This window comes from Schistocerca nitens, chromosome 2 (genome assembly GCF_023898315.1).
Source record: "Schistocerca nitens isolate TAMUIC-IGC-003100 chromosome 2, iqSchNite1.1, whole genome shotgun sequence".
Classification (NCBI taxonomy): Eukaryota; Metazoa; Arthropoda; class Insecta; order Orthoptera; family Acrididae; genus Schistocerca; species Schistocerca nitens.
In genome coordinates, this window is record NC_064615.1 from 601,977,307 (window position 1) to 601,995,586 (window position 18,280).

Consider the following 18,280-nt stretch of genomic DNA (forward strand, 5'->3'; position numbering starts at 1 on the left):
TTTGTTAAGAATAGTCAAAGTTGTTATGAAATTAATGAAGAGAAGTAGAATCAAGAGCAATGGCTTGCTTAAAATCGAAACTGGGAATGTAAAAGTAGCACAAAAAGTTAACATGTGCTCCTGTGTCAAAACCATAAATACACATCATGGCCAAAAGAAGGAACCCATCAGAGGCGAATTAGCCTCTGGTAATATTTCAAGCAGTTTACATTACTTCACAATGTACAGAGCTTCGCACTCGTCTGGTGTTACTGCGTTTCTACAGTGAAAAAGCCTACTTTTGGCTATGACATTTGTACATGTCGGAAGATTTTAAAGTTTGACATGTGCTGAAGCCAGATATTTTGCACTGCCACTTGAAAATGGTCCAAAGGCTGATACTTCAATTGTGAAATAAATAATTGCTGTAGTCAATGGCGAATATTATATCCTTCAAGAAATTCTACATGATTGTGAACCCTGACCATAAGAAGTTACCTTCGGATGTATTTGATTTAGAGATAAGAAAAATAGTTTATCTTCATTTTTTATCATTTATTAACACATTACATAATTGTGTTTGGGGAAAAAGAAATATTCTCCCAATAGAGGTCTGTATTGTAAGAATTACGCCTGGTGTTGATTTAGAATTTCATATAAACTTATTTGAATAATTTCATATTTTTAATTATTTTTTCTCATGCTATATAATCATTTATTTTGCTTGCATTACTAAAGCTTTTCCCAGAATATAATGCAAAACATTCTTAATATCTTGATTAAAGCTTCCCTCTGTATAGCCTGCAATGATTTAAAATTAATATTCAAAGATGTCAGATTCATGAGACATAAATAATCCATCATAATATGTTGAACATATTTTGGGTAATATATTGTAATTTAACTATATATAAAAATTATATTGCAGAAGTCATTTTATTGCATTATATTTTCAAAGAAATTAATCAGGCTAATGTGTCTGGGAATAATATAATTTCACATTAACAATGCAGCAATATGATATTTTACAATGTTTACTCAGTTTAATGTTTTTCCCTCGAGTAAAATCCAGCAAGAGACTAGTCTACATCAAATTCATGGAAAATGTTTCATTTAAAGTAATAATTTCATTATATCCCCATATACACCAACTTCATCAACGTATCCAAAATGAAGTTTTCACTCAGCAGCAGAGTGTGCACTGATATGAAACTCTCTGGAAGATTAAAACTGTGTTAAACCAAGACTCAAACTCAGGACCCTTGCCTTTTGTTGGAGAGTGCTTTACCGACTGAGCTAACCAAACCCGACTCACGACCCACCCTCACATCACTACTTCCGCCATCACCTCATTTCTTACATTCCAGACTTCACATAAGCACTACTGCAAAACTTGGAGGACTAGCACTCCTGGAAGAAAAGATATTGTGGAGACGTGGCTTCGCCACAGGGAACTTTGTCTTTTGTGGGAAAGTGAAAGTCCAAAAGGTAGAAGGTGAGGTACCAGCGGAAGTAAAAGTGTGAGGGAGGCTCGTGAGTCGTGCTTGGAGAGCTCAGTCAATAGACCACATGCTGACGAAAGCCAAAGGTACTGAGTTCGAGTCTCGGTCCGACACACAATTTTAATCTGCCAGGGAGTTTCTTCATCAATGTTAATGTACATAATTGTCAAAATCAGTCGTTTACCTACCTCTCATACTTTTTTTCATTGTGATATCTTTGCTGATTTTGAACTGACTGCCTCTATATGCCTTACAGCATGTCATGTCCTATGGTTTACTCTTCACGTTGTGTTGTGTTTTTATAGTCTTTCTTTATGCATTCTGCCAGATACACTTTTAGTTCTTAGTTCATTTTATCATTAATTATTTATCCCTATCCCATTTGAACACTTAATTTGTTAAGTTTCCTTTTACCACAAATGACAATCGATCATCTGAGCAACGTTGTCGTTAAGAAAGAAATATCCCAAGCATTGTCAGGAAATATATCATTATTAGCCACCTATCCATAATAATTTTATTGGTTGAATAAAATTTGTTTTAGGCGTTTGAAACTATTGCTACTAATGTGATGTTTTAATGCACCCTTCAGGGAACCTCTTGAAGATACCCTATAACCAAATGAATAACTCTCACCTCTTCAATTAGTCACAGTTCTAATGTGCTCACCACGGTTTAGAAAAAGAAGCAAATAACAATTGTATTTATTCTTCATTTATTACTAGTGACATGATAAATCAGACCGATGTAGACACTCTATTCTGTATGCATTCAGCCAACATGTATGTCGCAATAATTGTTTGCTGTTGAGAGATTTTATTCAAATCACCAATCGATCATAGGAAATAAGTTTGAAGCTACCTTGTGAACTAATAGTACTTTCTGACTTGCAGCTGATGTTGTGGGCACGTTCAACGTGACTGGAGAGTACTACCAGAAGGCTGGACGTCCATTCTTGAAACTGACTCGCTTCTCCTTCCTGCCAGAGGTGGGCACCATGAAGATATACGCCTCTAACCTCTTCGCAGGGAACGACGAGCTCAGTGAGTAATTTATGCAAAATGCAACTACTAAAGTAGGCGGTATTAACAAATTTCGACTAAAACAGTGTCGACATATGCCTCCTACCATTATATCGTTATTTGTAAGTCTGATAAGGGTTGTTAAAGTAGCAAACTATTACAATAGTGTTTTGAAGGACTCTGGTTTAGCGATGGATAGGAAGAGTCACTGGATGATCGTTATTAAGCACTGAATGAAAATTCTTAGAACCAGAACAGCAGTGTTGATGGTTGACTTTCATTGATATCAACTCAGCAATTATCACTGCGATGTAAACTAACTGTAAGAGAAATGGATCAATATACTAGTATCAGAAATTTTAAATCATAGACGTGAACTATTAAGCAATCAGAATTGTGGAGATATCTGGCTCAGAAACAGACAGGAAGACAGAGAGGATGATCGGTATTAGTCACTGAATGAAAATTCTTAGAATCCGCTTAGCAGTTAATGGTTCGCTTTTACTGACATCAATTGTAACCAAAAACGTCGCAGCAATATACAGGGCGAGTCACTAACTATTACCACCAAGAATAATTCCGAATGTATGATAGGAGCCGAAACGTTTGTGGAACAAAAGCTGCACGGGACAATAGGGGCCATAATATGCCATTGGTTTTCTGTTGCTAGGTGGGGTCGCTTCAGAGATATGGAGGCCAAATTTTTTTAATGGGTTGCTATAGTTTGGTACTTATTTGCTGATAGCGACTATCGAGAAGAATCCAATGATGTGTAACAGTAAGATCTTTGAAGGACTACGAAGGTCACAAAGGTGGCATGAACGTCCATACACGGAAGGTGTTCGAAGTGATGACCATTGCTATCAATGCAATGCTGCAATTTTCTTATCATGGATTGACTGGTATTCCTTATCACATCGGTACTTATGGAAGCACATGATCTGACAATTTCCTCTCGCTTATCTTCAGGTGTAGTTGGAACGTCTTTATAAACAATGTCTTTTACGAATCCCCACAATAAAATATCCAGAGGCGTCTAGTGTGGAGAACGAGCCTACCACGACACATCTCCTCCGCGTCCAGTCCAACAATTAGGGACTTGTCTTTGCAACTCATTCCTAGCCATCAGAGAAAAATATGCCGGACACCCATCGTGTTGATACCACATTCTGTTCCTTGTACCTAAAGGTATTTATTCCAATAACAGACAATGTTTCCTGCAGGAATGTGGCGTCCTTCGTACCATTAAGATTTCCTTCGATGAAATAGGGGCCTATAATTCTGTCCTCCAGAATCCCACACCATACATTCACTGACCACCGTGTTTGGTGTGCAGCTTGCCGCAGCCAACATCGATTTTCAGTTGCCCAATAATACATGTTGTACAAATTAACATTTCCATGGATCGTGAATGTAGCCTCGTCAGCAAATAAAATCAAATGAATAAATGTGTCATCCCTTTGAATATGAAGTTGAGCCTGTCGGCAGAATTCAGTGCAACGCATACAATCCGTACAAGTTAATTCTTGGTGGAGACAGATATACTAAGGATGATATTTATGGCGTTGTAGAATACGAACAACACTGCTCTGGCTCATGCCAGATTCCCTTGTGATTTGACGCAAACTAACACAAGGATCTCGAACCACAGAGACAAGAGAATCAATTTACATTTCCGCGTAAGTAACTTTCCCTTGCTGGATATGTTTCCGATGCGTTAAAGATCCAGTTGTTCTCAATTTATCATACACACATTTAAATTTACGACGTTTAGGGTGAGTACGTTGAGGATATCTTTCATCGTATAAGTCTCTAGCTCTCACCGAACTCCGTTGGCATTCTCTGCAAATGAGAAGCATATCGACTTGTTCTTCGAAGGAATACATCATTCACATTCGTTTGATTCGACGATACTGGTCTTACCGTCCCTATTAGTGTTGTATTGCAAAACTGTCGAATGGTGTTTAGTTGTCAATGGCACGTTAGATTGATACGTCGTATTCGGCGAATATTTATTATTCGCACGATATACGAGAGAGAATTGTCAGAGCATGTGCTTCGATAAGTATCGAAGTGATAAGGAATACCACTCAATCCATGATAAGAATATTGCAGCACTGAACTGATTGCAATGGTCATCACTTCGAACACCTTCTGTAAATGGACGTTCATGCCACGTTTTTGACCTTCATTGACCTTCAAAGACCTTACTGTTACATATCATTGGATTCGTCTCGATAGCCGCTTTCAGAAAATAAGTATCAAACTATAGCATACATTAAAAAAATTGTTGCCCTTCTATGGCCCCTGTTGTCCCACGCAACATTTGTCACACAAACTTTTCAGCTACTATCATACTTTCTGAGTTGTTCTAGGTGGAAATATTTAGTGACTCACCCTGTAGACTTGAAAAAGGTGAAGTCGTTCTGTATGAAAGGAAAATATTCGATAAATGTTTTAAAGAAACTGAAAGGAAAATTTCTCTTTTGCCAATTTCTGAAAAAGAAAAAGAAAGACACTTAATTAATTGAAATATCAGTTAGGTATAATTGCCCTTTCGAAAATTCTGAAGGTAAAAATCGGTTGGGAAAGTACAGCATATATATATAAGAGCACTCAAGAGAGTAGTCGATGGAATCATTGTGGAAACTATTGGCAAAATAACACAGCTGCTATGAGTACGTGTACGATTTTGACAAAACAAAATTAGCTACATATGCTAGAAGGATAATTTCTGATACTGGAGACACAGAAATCAGTAAACTAGAATAGTTTTGATAATTAAATTTGTTGCTGTTCTACATTATAATACTTTGTGGTAGTTTTCTCTCGTGCCGAAACTTATTCATTGTTTAGACAAAAATGTGTGACATTATGACAGAGTCAGCTATGAAAGTCTCATAGACATCTTCTTAAACGATTATGATTAACTGTAAAAGTTTCGTCCTACCCCTCCTCATTTACTTATTCTCTTGCAAAACTCATTGCAAAAGGTAAACTTTATTCTGAGAATGACAATGGAATCCAAAAAATACCATTTCGAAATAAGCATATCTGTATTATGTTTTACTGAGTGTAACTTGGCCTAGGAAACATAAAGCCTTGCAACTATTTGATAATGTGAAAAGGGACATTAAAAGTCTTCAAGGAAAGTCAAATAAACCTGAAAGCTAATAAAAAAAATGTTTTGTCTTTAATAATTTCTCCTACATCACAGACAAGCTGTTGAATAGAAGTAACTAATTCAACACAATTTTTTACTGGTCAGTATGTATCCAAGGACAGTTTATAATGAAATGTATATAAAAATTATATAAATTATATCTTACAATCATAATATTTCTTAAAAATGTGGCCGGCCGAAGTGGCCGTGCGGTTAAAGGCGCTGCAGTCTGGAACCGCAAGACCACTACAGTCGCAGGTTCGAATCCTGCCTCGGGCATGGATGTTTGTGATGTCCTTAGGTTAGTTAGGTTTAACTAGTTCTAAGTTCTAGGGGACTAATGACCTCGGCAGTTGAGTCCCATAGTGCTCAGAGCCATTTGAACCAGCCATTTAAAAATGTGTAGGTTATATTTTCAATGATTTTTAGTGTGAACTGAACACCAAACAGAAAGTTACAGTTCCTCTTTCAGTTGTCTTAGCTTGCTGTTGCAATGTAACATTCAAGTAGCACATTACATGATTTTCATATGTGGAGAAACAGCCAGAATGTTCACCTACTGTACAGTACAGGGTGATTCATCATTATGTTAACCCATAATGTGAAAACTTCTGGGGGTAAATAATTGGGAATACTAGTTCTCCCAAAAAAATCACTTTAGACGTGACTTTGTGATGTTCCCCTATTTGCTCGTTCTGTAGATCTCATCATTGCAGTTCAGCATACAATACTGAAATACCCTCCATAATAAACAAATTAGAGTTGAAACTACTCTGTAGCATTGAAAAAATCACATCCATGGAGACAACATGACACATGAATCCAACTCTCCTTGCAAATTTACTCACACTTTATCTTAGACAGATACAAATTCATGAGAAAATAATGGTAGATGTAACATACACTGCCCAGCTGGTAATTTCAAGCTCCTTTTATATTTTGTTATTATCTTTAACCTATGGATACAATGAGACAATCATTAAATTGTCCAGAGTATAGTCACTAATGTTTCTAGCCATTTTAATGCCTTACCACTCCCAATACAGTTTAGAATGAACTATGACATCCAGCAGCAGTGATTTATAGAACACTTCTAGTGACACATCGATCCTGCTAAATTGTGGTGTAAACCTATAATTAAAAAGATTAAATTTCATTATGTGTAGCTGGTGACCTTTAATAATCATCATGGGACTTCACACAAATAAAGTATGTCATGGAATACAATAAGGACAATAAATAAGAAAGCTAACAAGGAATTTAAGAATGATTTGCAGAATAACCAAACCTCACGCACTTGCAGAAAACAAAATGAAGTGTATTCTACAACATAGTCAAAGGTTACTTTGTCATAAATAATTAAAATTTGTGAAAAAATTAAATGCATGTAAACATTAGATTATAAATTGAATCATAATAATATAGAGAACAAGGTGAACACTTTTTAAAGTGAGGGAACACTACCAGCTATAGGATTAAATTGTATTACAAATTGTGCTACAGAACTGAAAATGATGTCATTATCATACAAAAGTTTCTACTTTACAAAGTATGAAGGAACATTAGAGTTTAACACCGGACTGATTATGAGGTCATTAGAGACAGACCAAAATGGGAAGAATTGGAAGGACACTAGAAGGTCTCTTAAGACCTATCCTCATATTTGCCACACTTAATTTATGATCATGGCAAACATAAATTAAAATAACCAGACATGAATTTGAACTGGCATTACCTGAATGTGTGTCAAGTAAGTTAACCAATGCACCTCCTCACACAGTCAAGAAAAATTCAAGGTCCTCAAGAAACAAAAGTAAGAACAGATTAAGAGAAAGTAAAGAATCATGAGAATAAATAAATTGTATGAAAGTGAATAGTACAGTAATTTGGGAGTTCGTTGTCTTCAAATTACAGATACTCTAAGTAACCTTTTTCTTGTCAGTGACAGATACTTTTACATCAAATACATCTTTAAGATAATCTGAAGTTTCTGAAAAGAATATTCCAAAATAAGTTGCATAAAATTCATATATGTCTTACATCCTCCAAGAACTATTTGATATTATAAATTCTTTTAAAACAATTTTTCAAGGACAAAACATGTAACTGGCAAAATAGTTAAATCTTGTAGATCTGAAATTTGTAACATATTTAATACTTGTGGCGTTAATGTCTTCATAAATCTAGTCTACCAATTGGGTATAAAATATGTTCTCAGAAAGTAAGACTATTCCCAAACATCTCTTGATTCATATTATTCTGAGTATTTTTTTAAGGTCATGTACAAAATGCTTTAGAAGTGTACTTGCTCATTCTCAGTGAGTTCATGATGTAACACTCAAACCAAACTGGTATTTTCCCATTTAGATTGTTTTTTTATTTTAATTTTTTCTTTGCTTCAGAAGTGGTTTGAGCTTTTTAAGCCATTATGAAGTACTTAGATACAAAAAGGAGATGTAAATATAAAAATGGTAGCTTAATCATATTATACACTTCCATTTTTGTTAGTATACAGATATATCTGTTCTTGGTGTTGTTTTGATTATTTGTGCACATTAGGAGTTATGCAGTATATATATATATATATATATATATATATATATATATATATATATATATATATATATATATATTACCCACTTTATGTACACAAACAAACTACCAAAACCTCAAGAGCAGTTAAATTCGTAAGCCAAAACGAATGAAGCACATAATGTGAACATACTGTCACTTTTATACATGAGGTGCCTTTTTCTAATTGAACACAAGATAAAGGTAAAAAAAGTCTAAAGCAATTGTGAAACACAGAATAATTTGAAATAAGAACAGTCTAAGTGGGAAAATGCAGCATTCACTTAGTAAATTTAAAGCTATGGTACCCACAATTAAGAAAGTGTTATACCAAGCTATCTCTATTAGGCTTGACATGTTAGAAGTCTATTATTTTCACGAGTGATAAACGAAGTAATAAATAAATACTGCTGCTCTTTCTGAAGGACAATTTTTTAAAGTATTAACAGATAGTTGAAGATAAAAAGAATGCCATTACATTCTGGCAGGAGTAAATTCTTTCAACATTTCTGTGCTTATCACGCAGCATCATAACCAATCATTATAATCCAAGAAATAGATGTACTGAGTATTTTGGATCTCAGTATATTACAGCCTGTATTAGAAAATCCATACTCTGGTCTAATTTCAGACGTATTTCCAAAACACATGATACCACTTGTAGTAGCTTTAGAACTGATGTAATTTTTGTTTATGAATGTGCTACTCACCAGAACGTTACAAAACTATTTTATGGAGAAACGTCAGTTATAAATATAATATTTTTAAAATATAGAAGAACCAATTGCTGGAACTTGCAGGTCTGTTTCCTTTGATGGAGTAAAAGGAACCTTAATAACAAATGGCATTCCAGACAATGACATCAAGAGTTTCATAGTAGTTCATAAAGGGCTGAGACACATAAATAGCGAACCTCTTGTGAGATTTATAATGGAGTTTAAGACGAAATACAAAACTTTCTGTAGTTTAACTTCTTCTGCTCTTCTTTTCGTATCACCACATGAGCTGTTTATACGAATATGTAGAACTTTATCGTAATGTATTTTATTGTGGTTACTGCTATGTATGCAATTTTATGTGCCAATTTTTCGTAATTTAAAATCATGTTTTGGGCTGAAATAAAATGTGCATACTTGAAGACTTCCCACACACCACAGATTTTTCTTCATGGGACCTAAGAAATAAACGTTGTTCGCGAATATTTAGAAGAAACTTCTCGCGTAATTCCTTGGACAAAACAACAGCAAAAATGTATTACGTGGGAAGTATCTCCTAATTGTGTTGGTAGTAAGATGGAGACCTTGTATAAGATGTATAATGAGAGAACAAATACACTGGTAAGTCTAAAAAACATTATGACCACTGACCACCGCATCGCTGGATGCCGCCTGATGGCGTTGCGGGCACGTTACGGGGAAACGAAACTATGTAAAAGGAGCAGACGTGGACGAGGGATCCCTTGCGAAGATATGGGCTGCAAATGGGGAAATACATTGAGATACCCGACTTTGATTATTACGCAGAGCCTGTGAACAAATATTTCTAAAACAGCGGAGGTAGTTGATTGTTCACGTGCTACTGTCGTGAGCATCTACGGAAAGAGTTAGGACAGTGAAATTATCACTAGGTGCTAAATGGTTGGGCTACACGAATCCTCACAGAACGGGGAATCTGCTCTATAAAGTATGACAGATGATGATTTGTGGTATCTATGCATGCACAAGTGTTTCGGAGCATACCGGTCATAGTATACTGTTGAACATGGAGCTCTGCAGCAGACCACCCCTACGCGTTCACATGCTGACCCAACGACATCGTCAGTTACGGCTGCAGTGAGCACAGGACCATAGGGATTCGACCGTCGATCAATGGAAATATGTTGGCTGTTTCGGTGAATCACATGTTTGCTACACTAAATCGATGGTTGTCTCCTCAGATGCCGTCATCGAGGTGAAAGGTGGTTCGAAACGGACAAAGGCAAAAGCAGTGTTACGCAGTGGAAGACATTCTTCTGCGCTTGCACGGGACCTGTGGTGGTAATCGAAGACACACTGACAGTTGCGAACCACCTGCATCCCTTCAGGTTTGACATCTTCCCCGAGGGCTAAGTCATCTTTCAAAAGCATAATTGGCCTCGTCTCGCAGCCAGAAACGTGCTACAATGGTTAGTAGAGTATTGAAGTGAGCTCTCGTTGATGTCTTGGCAATCAAATTCGCCTGATATAATTTCTATGGAATCCATCTGAGTCGCTATCAGACCCCATCACCACGTACGCAAATCAGTGACTCATTATTTTCGCGAATTACATGGTTTGTTCGTGGATATCTAATGCCACTCTCCTCTGCGTACCTACCAACAAACTTTCAGATCCCTTACACGCAGAATCAGTGATGCATTTTGTTCCAAGGACGGACATACCAAGTACTAAGCAGGTGGTCACAATGTTTTGGCTCATCAGTGTAGACAAGATGGCCTCATAATCTCTCAGAACACCCAACCATGAAGAGGTGATAACCTTCATGGTACGATTGTTGCAATCATTAACTCTTGGTTATACCCAAAGTAAGGTGTGGAATTATGCACGACCACCTGATCGGCCTATATACTCCATGGTATGAACGGACCAGTTTACTGAACTCTACCTGTACTACTGGAAAGTGTTCCCCCCCCCCCCCCCCCCCCCAGCACATCTCCACGATTTTTAGTTCACAAATGATGGTTCCCCAGAACAGTTTCATTGATTTTTCCAAAAAAAACTTTCACGAAGACAGTGTATTGAGCATGGATGTCCAGCACCTTTTTTGCTGTTTTTTGTCCAAGGAATTACGCGAGAAGTTTCTTCTAAATATTCGCGAACAACGTTTATTTCTTGATCATAATTCATTAGACTTCTGTTTGTAGGGACACATGAATAGTGTGGTGTTCACTAGTCTTACTAATGACACCAAGGATACTGAGAAGTATATCCATAACGCTTTTGCAGCCGTTAGACAGTACATGGGTCTCATGTAACCTCACAAGTCCTTGTTATGACACCGTTATGCATGCGTTCCTGTTTTTCTTGGTGACTCCAAGAATATCTTTTGATGTTGAAATTGTAGATCTTATACTGCAGTTATATTTCATTCACTAATAACGCAATGTAAGATATATTCACATTAACATTTTTGTTTTGATCCTATAATCAAGTTACGAGGCTTATTCCAATGTTTAGAAACAATCCAGCGTAATTCAAGTATACATTCCTATGAAATCCATTTTTTCAGTTATGATTGCTTAATAATGAAAAATATTTCTCCAAACTGACAATTTTTTGTGACTCTTACTACATCCTCCCTTTTATTCATTTATTTTTTATTGTTTCTGGGTAATTTATGAGCCGAAGAACTTTAAATTATTCCGGTGACTGAACTTAGTTTCCTTGGAAGCGGAACACTGCGTGGAATGGACGGATGTTGGGAAGATGGAATTATGCTTCATTCATAAACGGTTGAATTAGGACTGCCACATTGCATCAACTGTTTTGATAGGAATTCTTGGCATTCGTCTAGCGTCTACGTTTTCTAACAGTTCGCCGGCCGCGGTGGCCGAGCGATTCTAGGAGTTTCAGTCCGGAACCGTGCGACTGCTACAGTCGCAGGTTCGAATCCTGCCTCGGGCATGGATGTGTGTGATGTCCTTAGGTTAGTTAGGTTTAAGTGGTTCTAAGTTCTAGGGGACTGATGACCTCAGATGTTAAGTCCCACATTACTCAGAGCCATTTGAACCATTTTTCTAACAGTTCACAAGCCACGCTACTATTCTGAGAGGGGCTGATGACACATGATGTCAGTACCAACGTCACGCACTTCAATACAATTCGCTACACAGAACTCCAGAATCGAGGGAGGTGGCGCGATCGTAATCCATTGTGCTTGTATTAAGGAGGTCAGTGGTTCTTATTACCATCCATACAGCCAGTTTAATATTTTCCAATGAAAGGGCACGGCCGATTTTCTTGCGCGTCCTTCCTTAATGCGAGTTTGCTCTTCGTCTCTAATCATCTCCTTCCGCCAATACAGTAGATGACGAAGTAACAGTCATGAAGCCGTTGTCTAGTTTTCTCTGCCATCGACATTCTGTGTTAGAAACTTAAACGTTAATGAAACAACGTGTTGCCATCTGGGATGTAAATAAAGATTACATTTAGAATGCTTCCGAGAATCTGAGTTATATTGTGACACATTCATTTAAAGCAAACTCTAAGTAAATATAATGTTATTAAGGATAAAGTTTGACTTTTCATAATTATGTTGTTTGTGTCATAATCAGCAACAGCAACTATTTGAGATCCACTGCTGGGTAAAGACTAGATACTTCCTTGCATAGTGGTCATCAGCAGTATGCATCAATAGCCACCCTGCATGTTCCCTAATTCCATGTGCCCACCATCCACTAGATCATGATCGCGTTCTTTTGTTAACTCCTGAGACCCAGCAAAGAACTTCCGTCGTCTACCATCCATTTGTTTGAACTGTCGCGTCCTTTTCCATTTTATTTTCATTACAATCACAGTTACGTGTTCCACATCATTCTGTTTGCTGAGCCATTTGTTTCTTTCTCTGTCTCTCATAGTAGTATTCAGCATGCGTCTTCCCATTCCCAAATGGGCAACCCTCCCTAGGTTCTCTTTGTTTTCTGTCATAAGGGTTCATGTTTCACTGCCATAAGAGAAAACCGGTGACGTCCACTGGTAATAAATTTTCCACGCACAGAAAATGTAGTTTTGAATATTCCGTTTGGTGTAACAAAATCACTCCAGGCCATTTTCACTGTGCTGTTTGCCACTGAAAACAGAGTAAAACCCCTGGCAATCAAAACTGATCTCTTGTATGTCATCTCCTTAAACTGATAGGAAAAATTATTTTTCACAAATGAATCTATTACCTTTGTTTAACAAATTCATTTAAATATAACAGTAAGCTTTCTCCTTAATTTCAGGAGACACCGTACATAAGATTGTAATTGTTCGTGGTTTGCACTCTGCATTCAATTGCCACGTTGTGCTTGTCCATTGCAGAACTCTCACAATGCATCTGTCTTAATGGATTCATGAATTAATATGAATTAATAGCGTTCCACATTCGATTCGCATACGTAAGTGTAGTACATAGGACAACTATCCCAACACCACCACTCTTGATGTAGATGGCTGTGAACACATCTTTGAAATTGATGTTTACGAAAAATAGCCTCTCTGTTATTACCTCACAGTTTTTCATCAACTGAGCACATGCGACCCAGGAACCCAGAGAGAGGTCCTGGAAGCTGCAACGCTGAGAAAAATTGTTTCTTGGTCCTTTGGCTATTCAGTACTTGTGGGAAATAATTCCCACATTCCCACACACTTATATTTTCAATCTCTCAGCGATGTAACTCCCCCATACCCCCCCCCCCCCTTATAAATATTTGTATCAAAGTAGCAAGCACTTAAATTTCCTCGATGAACACAGCTATACCTACAACGATGGTGACTTGGTTCTTCTTCAGTTGTGTAGTACCAACACACAAAAATCTATCAACAAATTGTTCTAATCTATGCTGGTCCCCTCATGGCCAAGGGACATCGTCTGGTAAGTAATTTTCAAGGTTAATAAAATTCACCAACAGCCGTATACTTTAAGATATTTTATTTTATTCCGAAAGCAACCAGTTTCCGCATTTCGTTGTGCCATCTTCAGGCCCCATACGCTTCTATCCAAATAAACCTACTTGTCGTATAGTGCCATAAATCACCGCATATCGTCAATTCCAGTGGTTATACAGTTGCTCCATACGAAGACGTGACAGCAACTGCTTGCTTTCGGAATAGAATGAAATATCTTAAAGTATACGGCTGTCGGTGAATTTTATTGACATTGAAAATTGTTCTGGTTGTCTGTATGTAACATTTAGAACGTTACTGCAGTTTTCAGTTAATACGCAGCGAGCAGTATCATCTTTAATACTACTGCCATATAGATGTATAGACAAAACTGTCAGATATAAATCATCTTCTGGATGACTGAAGGCGTTCAAAACTAAATCAGGAAGGGCGTTACGTTCAAAGAAATGCGTAGCCATGTGTCCAACTCCCAATTTATTAAAGGGCAGTCGCAATAATACAGTCTTTCGGTGTGCACTGATACTGAGTTACATCAGTCAGCTCATGGTGAACCCACCGCTCAGAAAACTCAGTGTCCTAGCCCAAGACGTTTCGTGTAGTCACCGCTGATGCCGCTATTGCCAAAGTTTCTGATAAGGAACCCTTTGACAGTGAAATCGCAAAAGACTACTGATGTTTACGGCATTAGACGCCCCACATATTGTCTATCTCGCAGCCATAATATTGGCTGCTAAAGGCAAAAGGGGAGGGATTGGAGGTATCCAATTGTGAACACAGCTCAGGGCTACGGAGTGTAATTGCTGCTTAGACGACGAGTAACGCACGACAGTGCTACAGTGCAAGTGTTGTTGATACAAAGCAGAGCAGTGGCAACGAAAATCAAAGCAAAACTTGCATTATATCTACAACAGACGCCGAAGCTGACATTTCGGGAAAACGGAGCACAGGGAATTTCGTAGGGTGAGAAAAATGAAATATTAGGGTTCGTACAAGATGAGTCAGTGGAAAGTATACGCTCGACTGTGCGGACAATGTATGTGAGGACTACAATCATGACGATACGTGCCTAACAAATAAAAGTGATATTGAAACAGGTGTCGAGCCATGTAGTTCAGCATCCTTGTTGGACACGAAGCCACAAACCCCATCTCCAGTGAAACGTAGTAAAGGACAAACATTGCCCAAGGAGCGGGCACTAAAGATAATTACGTACATGGAAGATCATTCTCAGCACAGTAAAATAACAATTATGACCAGATTTAGATTTAGGACGCAGGAGTGTTTGCGCAGCAATCGCTGACATAGTGTAACTGAGGCGTAATAAGGGGAACCAGCCCGCATTCGCCGAAGAGATAGAAAACCGCCTTAAAAACCATCCACAGCCTGGCCGGCACACCGGACCTCGATACTAATCCGTCCGGCGGATTCGTGCTGGAGACCGGCACACCTTCCCGCTCTGGAAGCAGCAAATTAGACCGCGCGGCTAGCCGGACGGCTATGTTTGCCTGACTTCAAGCCCTGCTACAGAGTTGGAAGATGTAAGATAGCGAAATTTCAAACAAAGCGTCAACATAACGATGCACAGAAAACTGCGGAATCGGCCCGAAAATTTGTAGCTGAGATAAATGAACGTTTCCCATCGTTCAGTAAGGAATTTGTTTTCAACTCCGACCAATTTGGATTTGAAGAGGAAATGTATATAAAAGGTACGCTGGAAATTTGGGGTACCAAAGGAGTTGTATCAACGTCAGTTAAGATCAACGCCTTAACGCCTTCGTATACAATTATTCCAACCGTTAATCTGGATGTTAAATTGGCTGGAAAGTGATTTATTGAGATGCGAGGAGCTGGAGGTGCTCTATCCCCTACGATTCTTCCTCGTGTGCGTCATCTTGCAAGGACAATAGGGAATGTTTACGTCACAGCAAGCAAGTTCGGGAAAACGGGCCTAACACAATTACAAGTATGGTATGAGCACTGCTTTTGACCAATAGGTGGTGAAAATAACTTGATTCTGCTTGATTCCTGGTCTGCGTATAAAAATCATAATAGTCTAGAGCAAATTTTCCGTCCTGAAAAGTGTGTGACATGACAATTCGTACCATCTGGACCACTGAACAAATCAGCTTCTGGATGTATGTTTTTTCCGTGTCTATGAAACATTATCTCACTACTTGCGGCTACGCTTCAAAGGATAACCATTTCCGCGATAAGCCCCACGACAGACTGTTTCGCATTCGGTTGGATGCCATCACATTCCATCAGTACTCATCACCCCTTATACCATAATGATTCCACATGCATCCTTTAAAGGTGTATACCTAGCTGAACATCCTGCACGGTTTCTGTCTTCCCAAGGTGTCAGTCTTCGATCTTGATGGTGCGCACCTTTGTGATCACTATGGCGTGGCAGTTTTCATTCGATGTTCATGGTGCAAGTTTTGGTTCGTTTTGAACATTATTTGAATGTCGACGACTTCCATTTTCTAAAGCGTAATATATATATCGCACAGAAAATTGATCTCAGCACCTCCCAGACATTTATTTTCTGTTACCCTCCTGATACACTAGGTGAGTCATTAGCAGCATATATTTTACTGTTATAACTGTTAACATAACACTTAAATGAATCTTACCAAACACCTAACTTGCAGACTCGCTCGCAAGGGGTTCCTTGTGAGACTTCTTTAACACAGAAAAAAGTCCAAAAATTTTCTTTGGTCGTCGTGTTTAAGTTCGACTACCTTTTAAACCAAACTTACAATTACCGCAAAGGTTTTGATGAAGCAGGTCACGGGTTTCTTGTCGTTTGTAACTTTGCGCCGCGCGGGGTAGCCGTGCGGTCTATGAGCGCCTTGCCACCCCCGTCGGAGGTTCGAGTCCTCCCTGCGGCATGAATGTGTGTGTTGTTGTCAGTGTAAGTTAGTTTAAGTTAGATTAAGTAATGTGTAAGCCAAGGGACCGATGATCTTAGCAGTTTGGTCCCCTTACGAACTTACCACAAATCAATGTAACTTTGCTTCAGACGGCGTAGTAGCTGCCACTGCGTGTTTAGAACAGCCACAGCCACTTTTCTGCACGGCGGTTTTCTGTGTGTGTTCCAGACAAGGCGGCTCTGGCGTTCGCCAACGAGTTTTGGCCGGTGCTCTACAAGGAGTTGCTGCCGTACGCGGACGAGGCCTGGGACAAGGTAATGCGCAACGAGGCCAACAAGGTGCTCGCCGCCATCCCGTTCGACGTCCTCTTCCCTGACAAGTAGGCGGCCGCTGCCGGCGACGTCTGCACAACCACAATCCCACCTCCAGACTGACGTCTTCTGTCTGGAATCACCGCCACACAATCAGCAAAATGCACGCACTATCACAAAAACTCTACTCCCACACAGGAACGTCAGTGCCAATCATATTGCTGTAAATGGGCGCACAAAGTGATATCCAAAAGGTATCGCGCAAAGCCCCTCTGCAAGAGTTCTGTGACCTTGGTAGTAACTTCAGTGTAACATGTTTGTGACACCTTCTCATCCTAGAGGATTCATCCAACTATACGCATAGGGCCCTCTAATGCCACTGGCTTTTTATGTCATTATAATGTATGAAAGTACGATGAAAGTTGTAATGACATATGCCAGTGATGTACGGCTACCAAATTATATGGTGACCAGAATCGCAGCTTGTCATATGGTAATGGTACATTATCACAGTAAACGGAAATTAATTTTGTCTGTTTAAACTAGCGCAGTTACAGATTTGTATATTTTAACGCATATATAATTCTGTTATACCACCATTACACTATCAAGAAAAATCACACGTGCAGCAGACATCTGTATCATTGTACTCAGTAATAAATGCACTTGCATCTAAAATGTTTTAATTAAAATTTCTAGTTGTACAAAACCTGCACCTGCCTCCAAGTTCTGTAACATTTGCCACTGACGTGGCGTTCGATCCTCACCTAGCCAGTTTGAATTATGGTGGTGGAAGATATTTCCGTGAGTAACTGGACCAGCATGGCGCGTCACAGCCGTTGACCATCCGATTATGAGCAACTATCCAGGGTTCTCATTTTTAGCACCAAGCCCGTGTCCTCTCGTAACTCTGTCTTCTACTCCTTCCCCTACTACAACATTCATTCACCCACAATTATCAGATTTTCATCTTCCTTTACACATTGAACAGCCTTTTCAGTTTCCTCACACACGTTTCGTGCTTTTTTTTTTTTTTTGTATACTCCGTCTCAGGCAAGAAACAATGTATTTCTTTCTGTTTACCCAGGCACGTTTCGGAACCAGTATGTAATCTTCTGTGGATCTCGTTTTATTTCTGTAAAATATCACAGAAAGCTCATTCTTGTTTTTCTGTTTCCGGACCAAAATCTATGACATGTGCATTTTGTTTG

The 18,280-nt window shown here is 38.6% G+C and overlaps 1 protein-coding gene across 1 annotated transcript in view; it reads left to right on the forward strand.

Annotated features, from left to right (window-relative positions):
* The window catches only part of LOC126236682 (uncharacterized), a 51,185-nt gene extending 33,438 nt beyond the window's left edge, over positions 1 to 17,747 (forward strand). Inside the window, exons 5-6 of the mRNA XM_049946171.1 lie at positions 2,375 to 2,524; positions 16,987 to 17,747. Of these exons, the coding sequence (XP_049802128.1) occupies positions 2,375 to 2,524; positions 16,987 to 17,141 (305 nt within the window). The 3' untranslated portion in view covers positions 17,142 to 17,747. The remainder of the gene's footprint in view (positions 1 to 2,374; positions 2,525 to 16,986) is intronic.
* The last annotated feature ends 533 nt before the right edge of the window (positions 17,748 to 18,280 follow it).